The sequence below is a fragment of the Colossoma macropomum genome, unplaced genomic scaffold (assembly GCF_904425465.1).
Source record: "Colossoma macropomum unplaced genomic scaffold, Colossoma_macropomum, whole genome shotgun sequence".
Taxonomy (NCBI): Eukaryota; Metazoa; Chordata; class Actinopteri; order Characiformes; family Serrasalmidae; genus Colossoma; species Colossoma macropomum.
In genome coordinates, this window is record NW_023494796.1 from 18,915,700 (window position 1) to 18,931,521 (window position 15,822).

General features: G+C 35.8%; 1 protein-coding gene across 4 annotated transcripts in view; it reads right to left on the reverse strand.

The window, feature by feature from the left end:
- Positions 1 to 15,822, reverse strand: part of adgrl3.1 (adhesion G protein-coupled receptor L3.1) — a 184,765-nt gene that overhangs the window by 50,015 nt on the left and 118,928 nt on the right. For all 4 annotated transcript variants that reach the window (XM_036583065.1, XM_036583064.1, XM_036583063.1 and 1 more), the window contains exon 11: positions 4,748 to 4,931. In XM_036583065.1, coding sequence (XP_036438958.1) covers positions 4,748 to 4,931 — 184 coding nt within the window. The remainder of the gene's footprint in view (positions 1 to 4,747; positions 4,932 to 15,822) is intronic.

The window sequence follows — 15,822 nt, forward strand, 5'->3', positions numbered from 1 at the left end:
TCAATGGTGGACAAGGGTTAGCATGGGCACTATGACTGGTCTGCAGCTGCACAGGCCTGTATGTAGTATGGTGCATGTTTCTATTGAAAAACACAGGCTCTCAGTACAACTGGAAGAAAGAAAAAAAACTATTTGTGCACATTATCTAGCAGGCACGTAAACAGAGTTCATTTTAGGCATCAAAACTATATAAAATGTTTTTTTGGGTGTTTTTTTGGCAAAGCATTAATCTACATATTTGCTTAACCTTCAGAAAACGTTCTTTTCTCACCTCAGGCTGTCAAGTCACACACTATTTAGTATAATATATTATAATATATATAGTATTAAATATAGTATAATAATTTTGTAGGTAGTTTGACCAGAGGAGGATGGGTCCCCCCATGTGAGCCTTGGTTCCTCGCAAGGTTTCTTCCTCAGCTCTGAGGGAGTTTTTCCTCGCCCCTGGCTTGCTCACTTGGAGGATTTACATTTCATGTTAAAACTTTGTCTTTAATGGATTTCTGTGAAGCTGCTTTGTGACAACATCAGTTGTAAAAAGCGCTATACAAATAAATTTGACTTGACTTGACTATTTGAGCTGTTTTTTTTCCTGAAATTTACAGCATTTTTTGCAACCTTTCTACCAATTTTTAGGGAGATGTATAAATGGTGTTTCAAAGCCTGAGTTAACGGAATTCATTATGCTTTTAGAACATTTCAAATAAATAATAAAAAAAAAAAGGTTTTTGTTTTCTGTATTTTGTATACATATAACATAAAAGGTTTAAGAGTTATTTTTGTAATTTGTCGTGCATTAGTAATTTTAACTAATGACTCTTGTTACCAACTTGACATTTCTGGTCACATAACCTACTAAATTAAATTCAAGACTGGTTTTAGGGATTAAACCTGAGTAACAGAGTTCATGCAACAGGATTGAACACATCATATTTCCCATTAAGCTGACATTAATGCAGTAAAAACATACAAAGTTTACAACATAGAGCAGAAGGTAAAGTTAAAAAAAATGAATCAATGCTTTAATCAAAAACATTTTCATTAAAATATTTGTTTCAACCCATTTTCCCTTTTCTCCATCATCTAAACTGCTTATCCTTCTGGGTCGCAGTGGGGTGCTGGAGCCCAGCCCAGCTGTCATTGGGCGGAACTACTAATAACAGTATACAGTAAACTATACATTAAAAATATAATTTTTTTTTCTAGGAATAATTTTGGTAACAGGATTAAATAATCAAGCTTTACCCATGCAGTCAAATTAATAGTTGTGTAAACTGAAAAAATGTTGGTCATTTTGCAGAAAACAAGAAGAATTCCTATATGTATCATAATAAATGGAATGTTCTTTTTTTTACAGGGGAGAGGGAACAGGTTTTGGTAACAGGGTTGAAATGACTTTTTGTTAAATAAATTATTAGGGCTAAATAATTCTTTTAGCATTAAAATCCTTGTTCATGCCCCAAATAACACTGTGTTTATGGTGTTGCTGTAAAATTTAATGAATATTTTTTTTTTATTTAGATTAATTTTGATTTGTTTTTAGTTTGATTGAGTTCTAGTTTGATTAAATTTCATTTTTAACCTTTTCAATCTCTTTACCTTGCTCGGCTACACTATAAATGAGAGTCAACCTCAATATACTTCAGAGTCTAATTAAAGACTGATTGATTGCTACAGGGCAGATGTGCTGTGGCATCCATCATTAGGCTTGTAGCTTCAGTACAAAATAAAGATGGAAACTTTAGACATCCAACTTGTCTTGGCTGACTGACTACATTTGGGAGAATGATGCACTGTAAAGAATCTTACAGACTTGGATTCCTTTGGTGGTGATAGAAACTGTGTCTACAGCACAAACATAGCCAACTTATTTGCAATCCAAAATGAACAGTGAATGTACACCTTTTCCAAGTTTTTAAACGCAATGTTGATGGTGTTGATAGTGGTAAAATCTGAAAAAGTTACTTTTTTGGATACTATTTTTTTCTTACATCTCCTCTTACATCATGTACCTGCCTGTCATGAATTAATTTTTTTCATGTACCTGCCTGTCATGAATGAATTTTAAAACATAAAAACATATCAACACACCATGTCTCAGGCATCAGCCAGTGTACTCATAACCATTTCTTGTAAAAACTTCGTGAGGCAGCTGTCAGAGGCATTAAAGTCTTTAGATGTCTATGACTTAACATAAAACCGCTCTACATGATTATTTTTATAGTTTAAAGATGCAATTATGCCTAAATTTTGACAAAATTTATGGATTTCCCCTTTAAATGTGTTTGTGAGTGACTTTTTTTTTCTCCTCATCATTCTTCTGTAGCCCTGATGTGCCGTTTCACACTCAGCTGAGCATCAGACTCTATTGCGGACTCGCATTTTCCTCCAGGCCCATTCAGCTGCAGATGCTTGAAAGAAACTATCCCTTGCACCCGTGAACCTACAGCCACTTTACTGACTGCTGTAAATGCACAATTCTTTTGCTGTCAACACACTAATGGATTTATGGGTCAGAATGTTTTTACGGCTGCCGTGTGAGAATGGTGAAATATAAAATATCCAAGCACTGTTTGTGTGTTTGTGTGCTAAAGTTGGCGTCTATTTAGAAGGCTACAGTTCCTTTATGTTGGTTGGCCTACATGTCAGTGCTGGAGAACTTGCTGTATAAAAGTGTATGTGCTGCTCTGACGTGTGAATGTTTTGGATAGTTTTGATCTGTTACAGATGGGACACATACAGCAGAGGCTCAGATCCTGTAGAGCGTGTCTTATCCAACATGTGCTTTGCATTATGATGTGTATGCGTGCACAATTCCAACATATATTGAATCTGACTTGCCTTATATAGCTTGCCATACTAGAGATGACTGTGTTCAATATGTTTAAACACGTGTTTGTGTGTTTTATGTGTATACGAGTGTAGGTGGTGTATACAAATGTGTAGTTGTGTGGTTATATGTATATATATATATATTTGCATCTGTATATACATGCAATTCTGATACTTTTATGGCACAATTTCTGTTAATTTGCTGAGTTTAAAAAATTATAAAATGCACCAAAACTCAGTAAACAGTAAATGAATTAAAATGTGCAGTTTTCTGTATGTTATTTTCACAAATTAAATAAACGTGTGATTTGACCAGAGTTGCCCAAACCTTTGCATGAGACTGTATATACTGTGCAAAGTTCAGTCCTTCGCTATGTTAAAGGAGGTGTGCTGACAATGGAATTTAACAAAACTGTCTATATCACGTGACAAAAAAAACTAATAAATTATGGTTACGTTTATTTGCATTCTAATACTATATGGTGACTTTACAAACAAACACACACACTTAACACTTAATGTGCTTAGGTGTATATATAATAGCGGTGTAACAATACACATATTCATGCATTTTTAGCTTTGAAGCAATTCCAAAAAAGATGTGTGATGATGTGTGATGAGGTCAAGGTTTGATTATGATTTGGGTCAGATTAATAAAGGTTCTCAAATAGAACACTGAATGTCTGTTGCCCGAGGCCTCTAACAAAGTATCAGCCAAAAATGGCAAGACTCAAAATTTCAAAATGTTAAAAAAAAAAATCATTAAAGAATGGCTGCATGCATAGCATAAGCCCATCCCCCTCCACAACCACTTTACTCTGAGTGGATTTACCCAGATGTCTAGGTTTGAGCACTACAACGGGTAGGCTTAGAAACTTATTACATAGAGTTAGATGTACAGATTATTCAACCTTTGCAGTTCTACAAATACAGACTGTTATCCACCTGTTTCTCTGCATGATTTGTTAGCCCCCTTTTACCTTGTTCTTTAATGGTCAGGACTCCCACAGGATAATATCATGATCTGTTTAAACCCTATGCATTTACTGAGATAGCAATGAGCTAAATATCTACATAATCATCATTTATACGGTACTTTCTATTGGGAGATGTCTGTCCCAAACCCTAACACCTATATTTCAACTTTCAAATAAAACTTATGTTTTTGCATTTTTTTGTCAAAGTTGTTTTTAAAAATGTATATTTGTATTGGATTTATCATGAGTTTCGTTTTTAAATGTAAAAAAAATCTATTAAAAAATGCTGACCCATGTTTTCATTTAATTTCTGAAACACAAAGAGTTGTAGTCCATAGACATTTTAGCCATGTCCCTGAATTTTAGAGCAGGAAGTGAGACTTCATCCCTGTACCTCATGGCCATGTGGTGCGCAGTTACGTCCCATTATTTTGAAGTAAATATGTCCTAAAGTCTGAAAATCAGTGTGGAACATTAAGAATTGTCACAATCGAAACACATACTATAAATATAATACGTAAATATAATATATAAAATAACTTTTTTGTGCCTTAAAGAAAACTGTTCTGATTTTATGTGAGTACAACTGTTAAAAGCTGTGTTTGTTAGTCATGTACTGGCTAGTGTTTTTTTCTGCTCAAAATGAGCTAAAATTGTTACTACTGAAACATTTAGTGAAGTTTTTAGTTTAAAGTTTTTTTGGAAGTGACCAAATTAAATGTTCAGTCATTTATTTTAATAAAATAAACATAAGGTGCAGGATCATTTAATATAAAAAGATTTTAGTTGAAAGTCCAAAATATGTTTTCAGTTCTGATTTTCAACTCTGCCTTTTCAATTCAGTAGAATGATTTATATCATATACAGTATATATGATACAGGGAGTATATGTATGACCCCACATGCTGGCACAAGAACAAGTGTGTGCACAGACGTACGGATGTTTTTGGCGCTCTCCTGTATGGTGTCAGTCTTCAGCAGGTTGTCGGCCAGCATGAATGCTCCAGTCTCCACTGTGTCCAGCAGCATGGTGGCACAGCGCAGCTGCTCACTGACCGCCAGAGCTTTCCACGCAGCCTGAGAACGCCACTCCAGCAGGTTATTCACTGTCTCCACCATGGCCTAAGGAGAGAGAGAGAGAGAGAGAGAGAGAGAGAGAGAGAGAGAGACACAGAGAGATTATAATTGATTATAATTTATTATTAATGCTTAGTTCGGACACAAAAGTGTTCACATTTCTTTTCACCACATTTGTAACATAACTGTGACCTCCTGTTGCTAAGTAACAAAACGCGCTTTACTCTAAGCTGCTGGAACGACTTTTTCAGGCAGAAGTGTTCTGTTGAATTGTTTGACCTTGTCGAAATGTCCTACTGTGACGTTTATTTACAGGTAGCTCCACACATAAAACTGTAGGCAGGATATTTTGGCAACCTAAATCGCTGTATCAGAAAATGCTACGAGCAGTAAAACTTCAGATGGGATATCGTAATAGCTTAAATCACCCTGTTAGAAAATGCTACCAGCATTAAAAGAATGAGTACAATATTTTGATACATCACCTTACCAGGGGTCAGTAATATGAAGATAAGTCTGCACTTGAGGTAAGGCTGAATTAACATTAGCCAAAATACCAAAATTAAACCAAAGTGAAAATTGAGATTTCATGCTTTTAGAACTATTTTTTTTGTTGTTGTTGTTATTAGTATTTTTCATGATTTTTTTTATTTATTCATTTTAGGCTTACATCCCCAGGTAAAAGTCAGTTTCAAGAACTTGCTACTTGTAGAACTTAAAGAACTCAGCTCCATCTAAATATTGTTGCTCTTTGTAGAAAAGAAAGCATTGCCAAAATAGTCATTTTGAATGTAAGTTAATGTAAAGAGCAATTTTGGAACATTTCTGTTGGTCCATTCATCATGAAATGCTTATGCAATGTAATGCTGAATTCAAAGGATGTAGAAAAATAAAAATCGCAAAAAATAGAGATATAATAGAGATAATTGTCTTTTAGGTTTTTTTTTTGGATCATGAAAATATGGAATGTGTAAAACAACATGGGCCTCAGAGCAACTGGAATGCGTAAGTTTTTCTTGTGTCTTCTTTTTTACTTATCTATTGCAAGACGCATTTATAATACAAGACACAGTACTGCTGATGTTTCTTTAGTTAGATTTAATAAGATGTTTAGTACGAGGTCTTTTTGATATTCAGGAATGCATGAATGGAAGAGTCTGTCTGTCAAGGCCAGGGTTACGATTAAACCTGTTAGTTTTAGTGTAAAAATAAAGATGTGGTTGTCAAACAAATCATTTATTAATAATACATAAATAATGTGATTGATTTTTATATTCTTCAATACTTGTGCAAAATGTAAAGAATGTTGCTTGTTGGTAACATAATCTGCAATGTCTGTGCTGTTTATATATTTTAAGGGCCATGATGGAAACAAGTCTCAGGCTTTATGGAGTAATCCTTGATAAACAAGCAGAAATTTAATTCTTGCTTTTACTGTCAAATAAACTAAATAAAACTAAACTTTGTCTTTCCACAGATAATGGCTGGGTAGGGACAGTGGCAAATCGTGAATATTAGAACTACGCCTTCAATTTGAGCCATAAATGTCAAAATTCAGTCAAAACATGAGCAAAAACAATAATGAAACTATAACGTCAATTTCTGCTAACGTAGTTTGTTAGCACTAAGTGGTGAGCTGCTACCGTTAAAAAACATTCTAAGGTTTACTTGAAGCTTGACAGACATATTAGCATGTTTTTTACCTTCTAGCAGGTTCACAGTGACTCAGTATTGAGCTCTGGTATAGAGCTATCACTGTTTTCCATTTCTAACAACCTACAGATTAGGCTGCATTTCATATTCACAGTCAGTGACATATCTAGGACTTCCCGATGGCTTAGAGTGACTTTTTTTTTTTTCATGAGATTGGTCCTGCCTGTGACTGGTTGATGATGGTTAATTTAATGCATTAACCCTTCTCTGTAGCTCTTGAGATTCTAACCAATAGGAGAGCTTGCTTAGCTGTATCTACCTAGATAGCACAGAGAAAAACAATTTATGATTGGCCAATTTCAGCTGGACGTTAAAATACAAGCATAATTCTACTAAATAAAAATGAACTAAAAAAAATACACACTTGTTTGATATGTATCAATGCTCGTTTAAACAAAATGATAAATATATTGAGAAAAAAAAATACTGAATGATTTCCTAAAGAATCAAAGAATCAAACTGAATCACTGAATCAAACAATCAAACTGAATCACCATGAGGTCAGAGATTTAGAACCATAATAATCAAAGACACACTCACAGACTGAAACACACACAGGCACCTGAGTGAGGAGACGCTGTCACCAATCTGACACCTGAACTTCAACAATGAGGACAAATTTCCCATAATGCCTGGCTTCCCCATAAAGCATTTCCCTGCTTCTCCCACTGCGACCGCTTGCCTGGGCATTAATCTCTCTCTCTCGCTCTCTTCTCCAGCCTCACCACACATACACCTTGACAGCAATGTCTATCTCTATGGTGAAATATAAATCTGTCAGAGTGAAGAAGATAGTTCCATAGGGAACATGCAACAGTGTGAAAAAGAAAGCAGGTGCCATCACGTACACACATACACTTGCAAACTCTAAAGATAGATAGATAGCTTTTACATCTATTTCGGACCTAAAGACAGCAAAACCTGTGTGTAATATACCTGAAACTAATAAATGCGCATTTATGAAAATATGTGATATCAAGACTGCCTTTTAAATAGCAGAGTCTATATTACTGTAGGAATATTAAAATCCCAACCTTAATATGTAAATTAATGTTAAACACTTTTAGGCCCTCCAGGTTACTGAAGTGTTCCTACTGCGATGAGTATCATGCTGCTTTTTTATTTAAAGGAAATAAAGTAGTACTTGTGTAGCTAACTCCAACACACACACAAACTATATATGTATTTATATACACACAGCGATGAGCTAAAATATCATAACCACCTGCCTAATATACTGTTGTGTCGACAAAACAGCTCCAACCTCCCCAGGCATGGACTCATGGACTACAAGACCCTTGAAGGTGCCCTGTGGTATCTGAGACCAAGACATTAGGAGCCGAACCTTTAATTCTTGTAAGTTGCGAGGTGAAGCTGTAGCAGATCACAGGCCAGGGCAACACCTTGAAGACCTTGTCACATTCCTTAAACCATTCCCGAACAATGTGCGCAGTGTGGCAGGGTGCATTATTGTGCTGAATAAGGCCACTGCAGGAAATTGCAATGAAGGGATATACCTGGTCCACAACAAAGTTTAGCCCCTTCATTTGTCAGGGCCCACCTTCGGGCCTAAAGTTTCATCATACTAGGCCTTCTTCCATTGCTCCAAGGTCTAGCTCTGACGCTTGCATGCCCATTGTAGATTCTTTTGACAGTGGACATTGGTTAGCACAGACATTCTGACTGGTTTGTGGCTACACAACTCCATATGCAGTGTGCACTTTGTGTTGTGACTCATTCCTCTTGGAACCCTCATTAAAAATTTCTGTGACAGTAACCCCTCTGTCACATCAGACCAGACAGGATCACCTTTGCAGATTGGTGAGCGTTGTGTGCACAACATATTCCAAACAAATTGCACCAGAGTTTGTAGCGTTTAGTTAGAAGTCTTTACATTGCATATTTGGTGCACACCAGGGTTCACACACATGTTCTCACTTGTTATAAAGAACTGTACTAAGAACAGAGCACTGTACCAGGGTCCAATAGAACCAAACCCACCAAGTCAGAACACACCCTAACATGCCACTGTGAATGATCCACCCCCATAGTAACACCTGTTCAGTGGACCTGATAAATTATACAATGAATGTAGATTCAAGGCAAGTGCATCAGTTAGTGTGTATACAAGTTGGAAAACTTTTATGCAAGTTTCTTAAGAAACAAGCTGGTTTGGATGGAAGCAAAGATAATGCAAGCAAAGAGCTTCTGAAGCTGCAGGAGAACCAGGTAATCATATTTCAGGATGTTTCAAGCAGAATATTTATTCTATAGAGCTCCAAAGCTCAGAACGTGTGAAGGAGCTTCTTATCGCTAAACAGCTACCAGAGAGAGCAACTAACAATGTTAAACCTCATGTCATTAATATGCTTGTTGCAGTTAAATTATTTCTATTAGAGGTGGGGAACTGAGGGCTGGAGCCCTGCAGAGCTTGGCGAATGCCTTGCTCAAACACACGTGACTCAACTCAGCAGCTAATTGCCAGGTTTAATTGGTATGTCTGAGCAGGAAAATCATGAAATTCTGCAGGAATTCATCCCTCCAGGGCCAGGGTTTCCCACCTCTGATCTACAGCCACTGGAAATTACCCTTGTGTAGCAACAGTTGGATGAGCTTTACAGAACACTAGCAGAAATCCTATTCCAAGTCACAAGAGACTGTAGCATACAACTAAATTTTGTCAAAATACCCAAATTTAGGATAAAATGAAGGATTTATGAAGAAAGTGTGAAAATCCAACTTAGAAATACAAGGACAAACCAAACTACTATCTGAGAATGCGAAGCTTGCACTAAAAGTGATTTGTCAGAATGAGTTCACGTTACCCTTACAAACATCACTAACATTAACTGCTGAAATATAATAAGCCTCAGTTTCTGTTAATTAGAAGTATTTAGTATACTAAATACTTACATCACGTCACATTCACTCATCACATTTACTGGCACCATTTAAGCTGAATAACTGATTATTGCTTAATTAATCTACATAAAATATCAAATATTAAAGAAGAACATGAACGGCTGCTTCTGTTACGTCAGCTAAGACACGCCCATGTTGCACTTAGTGAAGGGGAGAGGGGGGACCATCCAACCCACCTAGAGAGCAAAGTTTGATTCCCAGCTACAGATGGGTGTGGCATCACCCAGACCAAACTCGCGATGTACTGACAACAGGGACAAGACTGAAATGGTGGTGCCATTCGGGAGCCCGAGAGGGTAGCTTTATAGGAGAAAGAAAAATTTATTTTCCAAGTCATTTTGAACCATTTCTATTGGTCTGCCATAGACAGATGCACCACTTGGGAGCCAGGAGTGGATCACTGCTCCAACTGCACACAATGAATGAAAGATAACACCTTCTTGTTTTAATTTTTTTATTCATAACAGTTTGTAATATGTTCACACTGGGATGAAATACTATTCATTTTAAAATGTCAATATTTGAACATCAAAAATGGTTTAAAATGCGTACTCCAAGACTGGGTAACTACCTATTGCTAGACTGGGAAAAGCACAGAGAAAGTAGCTCAGTGAGGTCTGTGATGATACAAAAATGAACAGAAACAATGCATGTCCAGAAAACTGTCTATACTGACAACTCTTACCTGTGAGTAATTCAGAATTGGAACTAAAGCAATTTGGTACTAAAACAATACCTAATCGTTCCACAAGAGCATCAGTAGGAAGCTTCTTTTCTGGTCGCTCAGTGAGAAAAGCTTTTAAATCTTTCCTCATTAGAAATGACTGTGTATAAACTTTTGACGCCCATTGAAAAAAAGTTGAGAGTAGTCATATATGCATTGTTCTCTAAAGCTTTCAAGGATTTGAGGAAAATAGAATCGTTCCGACATGTAGGTAAAGACAGAATAATTGGCTGAGTCATCCAAAAACTGGTATATCACAAAGACAAGCAGATACAGCGGGGTGTCCAGGACAGCTTCCTTTTTGTATTTCATGGAAAAGATGGACATTTTATACCAAAAGAACCCCAAAATGAGAAGGGGGCATCTAAAAAGCTTTAGTTCCTATGCTGATGAACTAAGAAGTTCCACTGCAGTTCTACAAGGATAGGGGTTCCCAAACTTAATCATGCCACGAACCACATATGGGGGTAGTTACTGCCATGACACCCACCCAGTATATTACTCAACATGCTGTTCTTTAAATCAACAAGTGCAACAGCATACCGTGATAAAAGACTGAAACATGCATGGGTCTAAAGTGGTTCATACTCAATGAGATTATGGAAGAATAATAAAAGAGAAAAAAAAATAAAATAAAATAATGACAACAGTTCTTTTTGTTCTGTATTTAGCTGTAATCCATTCCATTCACATCCTCAGTTTGCACATATTAATACATTTCACATATTACTATTTTAGGACTTGTCTTGCTTAAATAAAATGGGAATTATCCAGCTGTGAGTAACAGGAGTATTCTGTAAGTTTGTAGTTGCATGTGGCTCACACCAAGTAGTAAAACAAATTTGTGAAGCTTTGAGCACGACAACTACACCCCCTTTCTGTTGTCATGCACACTGTAGCAGTTATAAAAGGATGACAAGGGTTGAAACAATTATTCAACATTACAGAAAATTTAAACAGGAAAAACCGATTGTTGATTTTTTTTCATTTACATTTCATTTACAAAGTGATGTCCAGCAAAGAGTGAATCAACAACTTCAGCAACTTCAACAGCAGCAGGTCATTTATAATTTCACACCTATGTGTGCAGATAGCAAAAGAAAAAGAACAAAGTCTGGGAATTTTCTTAAAATGAAGGACAAAGCAGTTGCATACAACATATGCAAGTCTGACTCAGATTTCCACGAAATTCGGAAACTCTAATTAACTATAAACTAATGTTACTCTTACAAAAAGAACTAAAGCTCATGCTACATTACTAATATTAGCCACTGGAATATTGTAAGCTGCATCAGTTTCTGCTCCATTAGAAGCATTTATCAGACTACATTACAAAACTACTGAACATTCGGCTCATCCTGTCAGAACATTACATACATTAGCTAGCTAACTCTGTGCAACTGGTTAATTAGTTTACAATACAACTCATTTTGGAAAAAAATGCTATGCATGTCACTCATCCTGGAAACCTATTCACACACAGCTTGTCTAAAGAACAAGCACATTAAAATATGTAACCTTTTAAAATTATGCGACAGCTTGGAGAGCTATATGGTTAATCTACACATTTATTATTACATATTATAGCTATTGCTTAATTACTGTAGCTCTCAGGTATGGGTATTTGGTCCATAATGGCAATTAAGCTTTTAGGACCTCAGTTTGTCAGAACACTGCCAAATATTTTATTGTTACAGCTCTAAGAGTATCTACAGGCCACACTTACAGGCCACATCTAAGACGATTACTCATTCATTAGTTCACACTGATAATCAAATATCAAAATATTTATTTTTTGAAGTCCTACTGATAACATTAGAGTGTTCTGGAAGCAGCACGACAATAGAGTGGTTTGAGAGTCTGGTCTAAAATGTGGTTCATCTAGCTGTGCTCTCATGGAGGAAAAAAAAACAAATTCACTCAGCTTTCTCCCAACCCACTCGTCTCCACATTGCGATCCATCAGTGCACTGTGACCCAATGTTTGAAAACCACTGTTACACAGCACTAGAGCACTACTTAAGGCATTATTTCAATGCAGTAGCAAGAGGTTAACTTAAGTATGAGTTTTGTTTACTAGACAGTACTTGGGAAATGATATTATTCCTAATGTAACATTCTGAGACTTTGGCTTTGTCCCCTTCAACTCATTACAATCTAACCCCAGAGCAGTTATGACGTGCACATGTAAAATGAAAAATAGATTAGTAAAGTGGCATGTGGAATTTCTGGATGCACTGTGATAGATGCTAAGTGAGCATGTGGACACATTCGGAACAGAATTCAGATTTCATCAGAATAAAAATACAAGGAAAACGAAGTATGAAGTGTATTCCTCTTCATCTGTCTGCTTACTTAAAATAGTAATTGTCTTCTTAGATTGCCTTCTTATATCAAAATAAATGTAACAGCAGCATTGAGAGATGACGTTACAGAAGAAGAGTAGGTTAAAAAGCAGAATTGGCTGCTTTTTGCATCAACTCCTCTGAATTTAAGATCAGAAATATATGAGCTCTGACTAACAGTCACCTAAAGCAATTATATTAGAAATAGGCCAAAATATAGCCCTGATATGATGATCCCTAATTAGCCTGTGCTCTGCTTGAATGTACACAAATTGGCCTGTAGACTTAAAACTTTAACCCCTAAAGAGAGCTGCATCTTTTTAATGTCTAATTCCTACTGCAAAGTAATTAGGAATACTTTTATCGGTAACAAATCTAAAATATATAATACATCACCGCTGTCAAAATCTCTTAACTATATATTTTTTTCCTTTTTTACACTACAGTGCAGCTTTCCTTTACACTGTGTGAAAACTGTATGGTCAAGTTCAGAATCACTCTTCAAAATGTTGAAATCCATGTTTTCACTCACATAAAACATCATACAATTTGGTTTCAAATACATGTATATAATGACTAATATATGAGTACTGTGCAAAGTCTAGGAAACTCTAAATAAAAATTAAGGAATGTAAAATGTGTCCAGACTGAACTTGAGAAAGCTGAATAACATCAAAACTTAAGTAACAACATAATATCCAGAATTTCAAGTGTGGAGATTAAATCTCAAGGCAGATAATTTGCCAAAAATGAAAGTAAGTAAGTTTATTATTTACCATTTTATTCACTTCTTGTTTGCAGAATTCGTGAAATACTGAATAAAAAAACTTAAAATACACTTTGGCAAATTGCCATTTATATCCACATCGTGCAAGTTACTGTATATAAAGTAACAAAAAAAAATTACATGTGCCAAGTGATTCCAAACTTTTGAACAGTTTGGAATCTTTGCCATTGAAAATCTGTGGGCAGATCTTAAACATACTGTGCGTGCAAGAATATCACGGAACTAGAAGCGTTCAGTAAGGCAAATTCCTTGAACAAGAACAGACTGACTCCTAGCTGGCTACAAAAAGCATCTGTAAGCTGTAAAATCGGCAAAAATTTGTAAGGTGATCAAATACAAAGTAACATTTGCAGAAAAATCCTAGTTGTGTTTATTCAACTAAAATCAACACTGTATTCAGCCCCTGCTCTTACTTTCTGGTGGGTAGGGATGGAAGGATGTTTTGTCGTTTGTCTGTCAGGTTGCTTCAGGCTAATCTGGCAATTGGCTGAATCATTCTGCCCCAGTTACAGTAGCACTGTGAGTGAGAGTGTGTGGGAGAGTGAAGGAGCGAGAGTGAGAGAGGAATACTGAGAGAGAGAGAGAGAGAGAGAGAGAGAGTGAGTGGATGAGTATATTCAATTTGACACCATAAAAGTAATGATCCTTTTATGAGCGAAAGAAAGGCAGCTAGACAGAGAGACAGAGGCGAGGATGAGTGTGAGAGAGCGTTAGATTTGCTTTTCATTGCACTGAAGAAAGTGCTTAAGAAATCGTCTGACACAGTGTGTCGGGAGGTCATGAGGAAGTGTGGAAGTAGATTTAAGTAGATTTTAGTAGTTTGTGTATATTTTGGAAGCTAGAAAAGATAAGAGCTTTTGGTAACACTTTACTTAAACCCTGCTACCTAACACAACGTAACCATGCCATAAACATGTCATATGCTTTCATGAGCTGTCATTAAAGATTATGTCTAGTAATGTAACAGTGTCACATTACCATTACCAGCTATTTTCATGACAGAAGTCATAATGTTTGATATCATGATGCTTAACTAGATTACAAGGTAACACTTTCCTTGAGCCCTGCTACGTAACACTGACATAACCATACCGTTACATGTCATGGAAAATGTCATATTTTGTCTTGACAGATTATGTTCAGTAATAAAATAGTGTCATGTTACCATTAACAGTCATTTTTAAGATGTTTGACAACACCTAACTAGACTACACTAGGTAACACTTTACTTGAATCTGCTACATAACATTGACATAACTATGCCATAAACATGTCTTATACTGTTACGAGATGTCATGACAGATTATGTCCAGTAATGTAACAGTGTTATGTTACCATTACCCTTATTTGTCATGACTACGGTCATAATGTCTGATGTCATGATGGTTGATGTCAGATTTGACCTCGGATGGCAATCCAGAGTGCTAACCATTACACCACGGAACCACAATGAACTAAATTAATCTAAACCAATTCAATGCCTTGTCAAAGTAGAGCTCAAAATAGGCGGATACTCCAGGTAACTTATGACATTATGACATCTGTCATGACAACGGTAGGGGTAACATGACACTGTAATATTACTGAACCAGTCTAAACTGATGACAGTGTATGACATCTGCCATGACATGTTTATGTGCTATTAGCTAATGTGACAGAAAGTGACAACTTCCTTCTAGCTCAAAGGCTGAGTTATTCATATTTTTTTATAAAAAAGCAACACTTGACTGTTAATACTGAAACATGCTTGTTAATTGTAAATACAGTACTATAGTATATATATATATATGTAGATAGATAGATAGATAGATAGATAGATAGATATATAAAATGTGTGTGTGTGTATATATGTATGTATGTAACAGTGTTTTTTATAAATACACTCTATATGCAATTAACACATATATAAAAAGCACCACCTGCAGAGCTGAGCGATTTGGGGACAATATCTAATTGCAATTTTTCTAACCAATATTGTAAGTGCAATTTAAATTGCAATTATATTCTATAAACTAACATCCAGGCCTTTTACTTGGTTCAAAAAGAAAAATAATATACATTTTAATCAGCTTAAGGCTTGAATGCAGAACATAAACCAACTGGCAGTCTGGTATATTATCATGCTAACAAAATGTATTAAAATAACTATTACAGTAGGTTTGTTTACCTCTACATAGGTGTTTGGTTGCTTTTGTTTGGCCTAACTCATTTACAGCCAGATCACAAGCTCCACGTTTTAAGAGCTTAAGACAAGACAAGATTTTGATATAAAAACATTTACTTTTTCAGCCCTAACCACCTGAATCTTTCTGGTACTGAAGCAGTCTTGATTATAAATACACTGTATATACAATTAACACATACATAAAAAGCATGAAGCATGTTTGTTGATTCTGAATACAGAACGTGTCTATTTTTTAACATATAAGCATGCTTTTTAATTGTA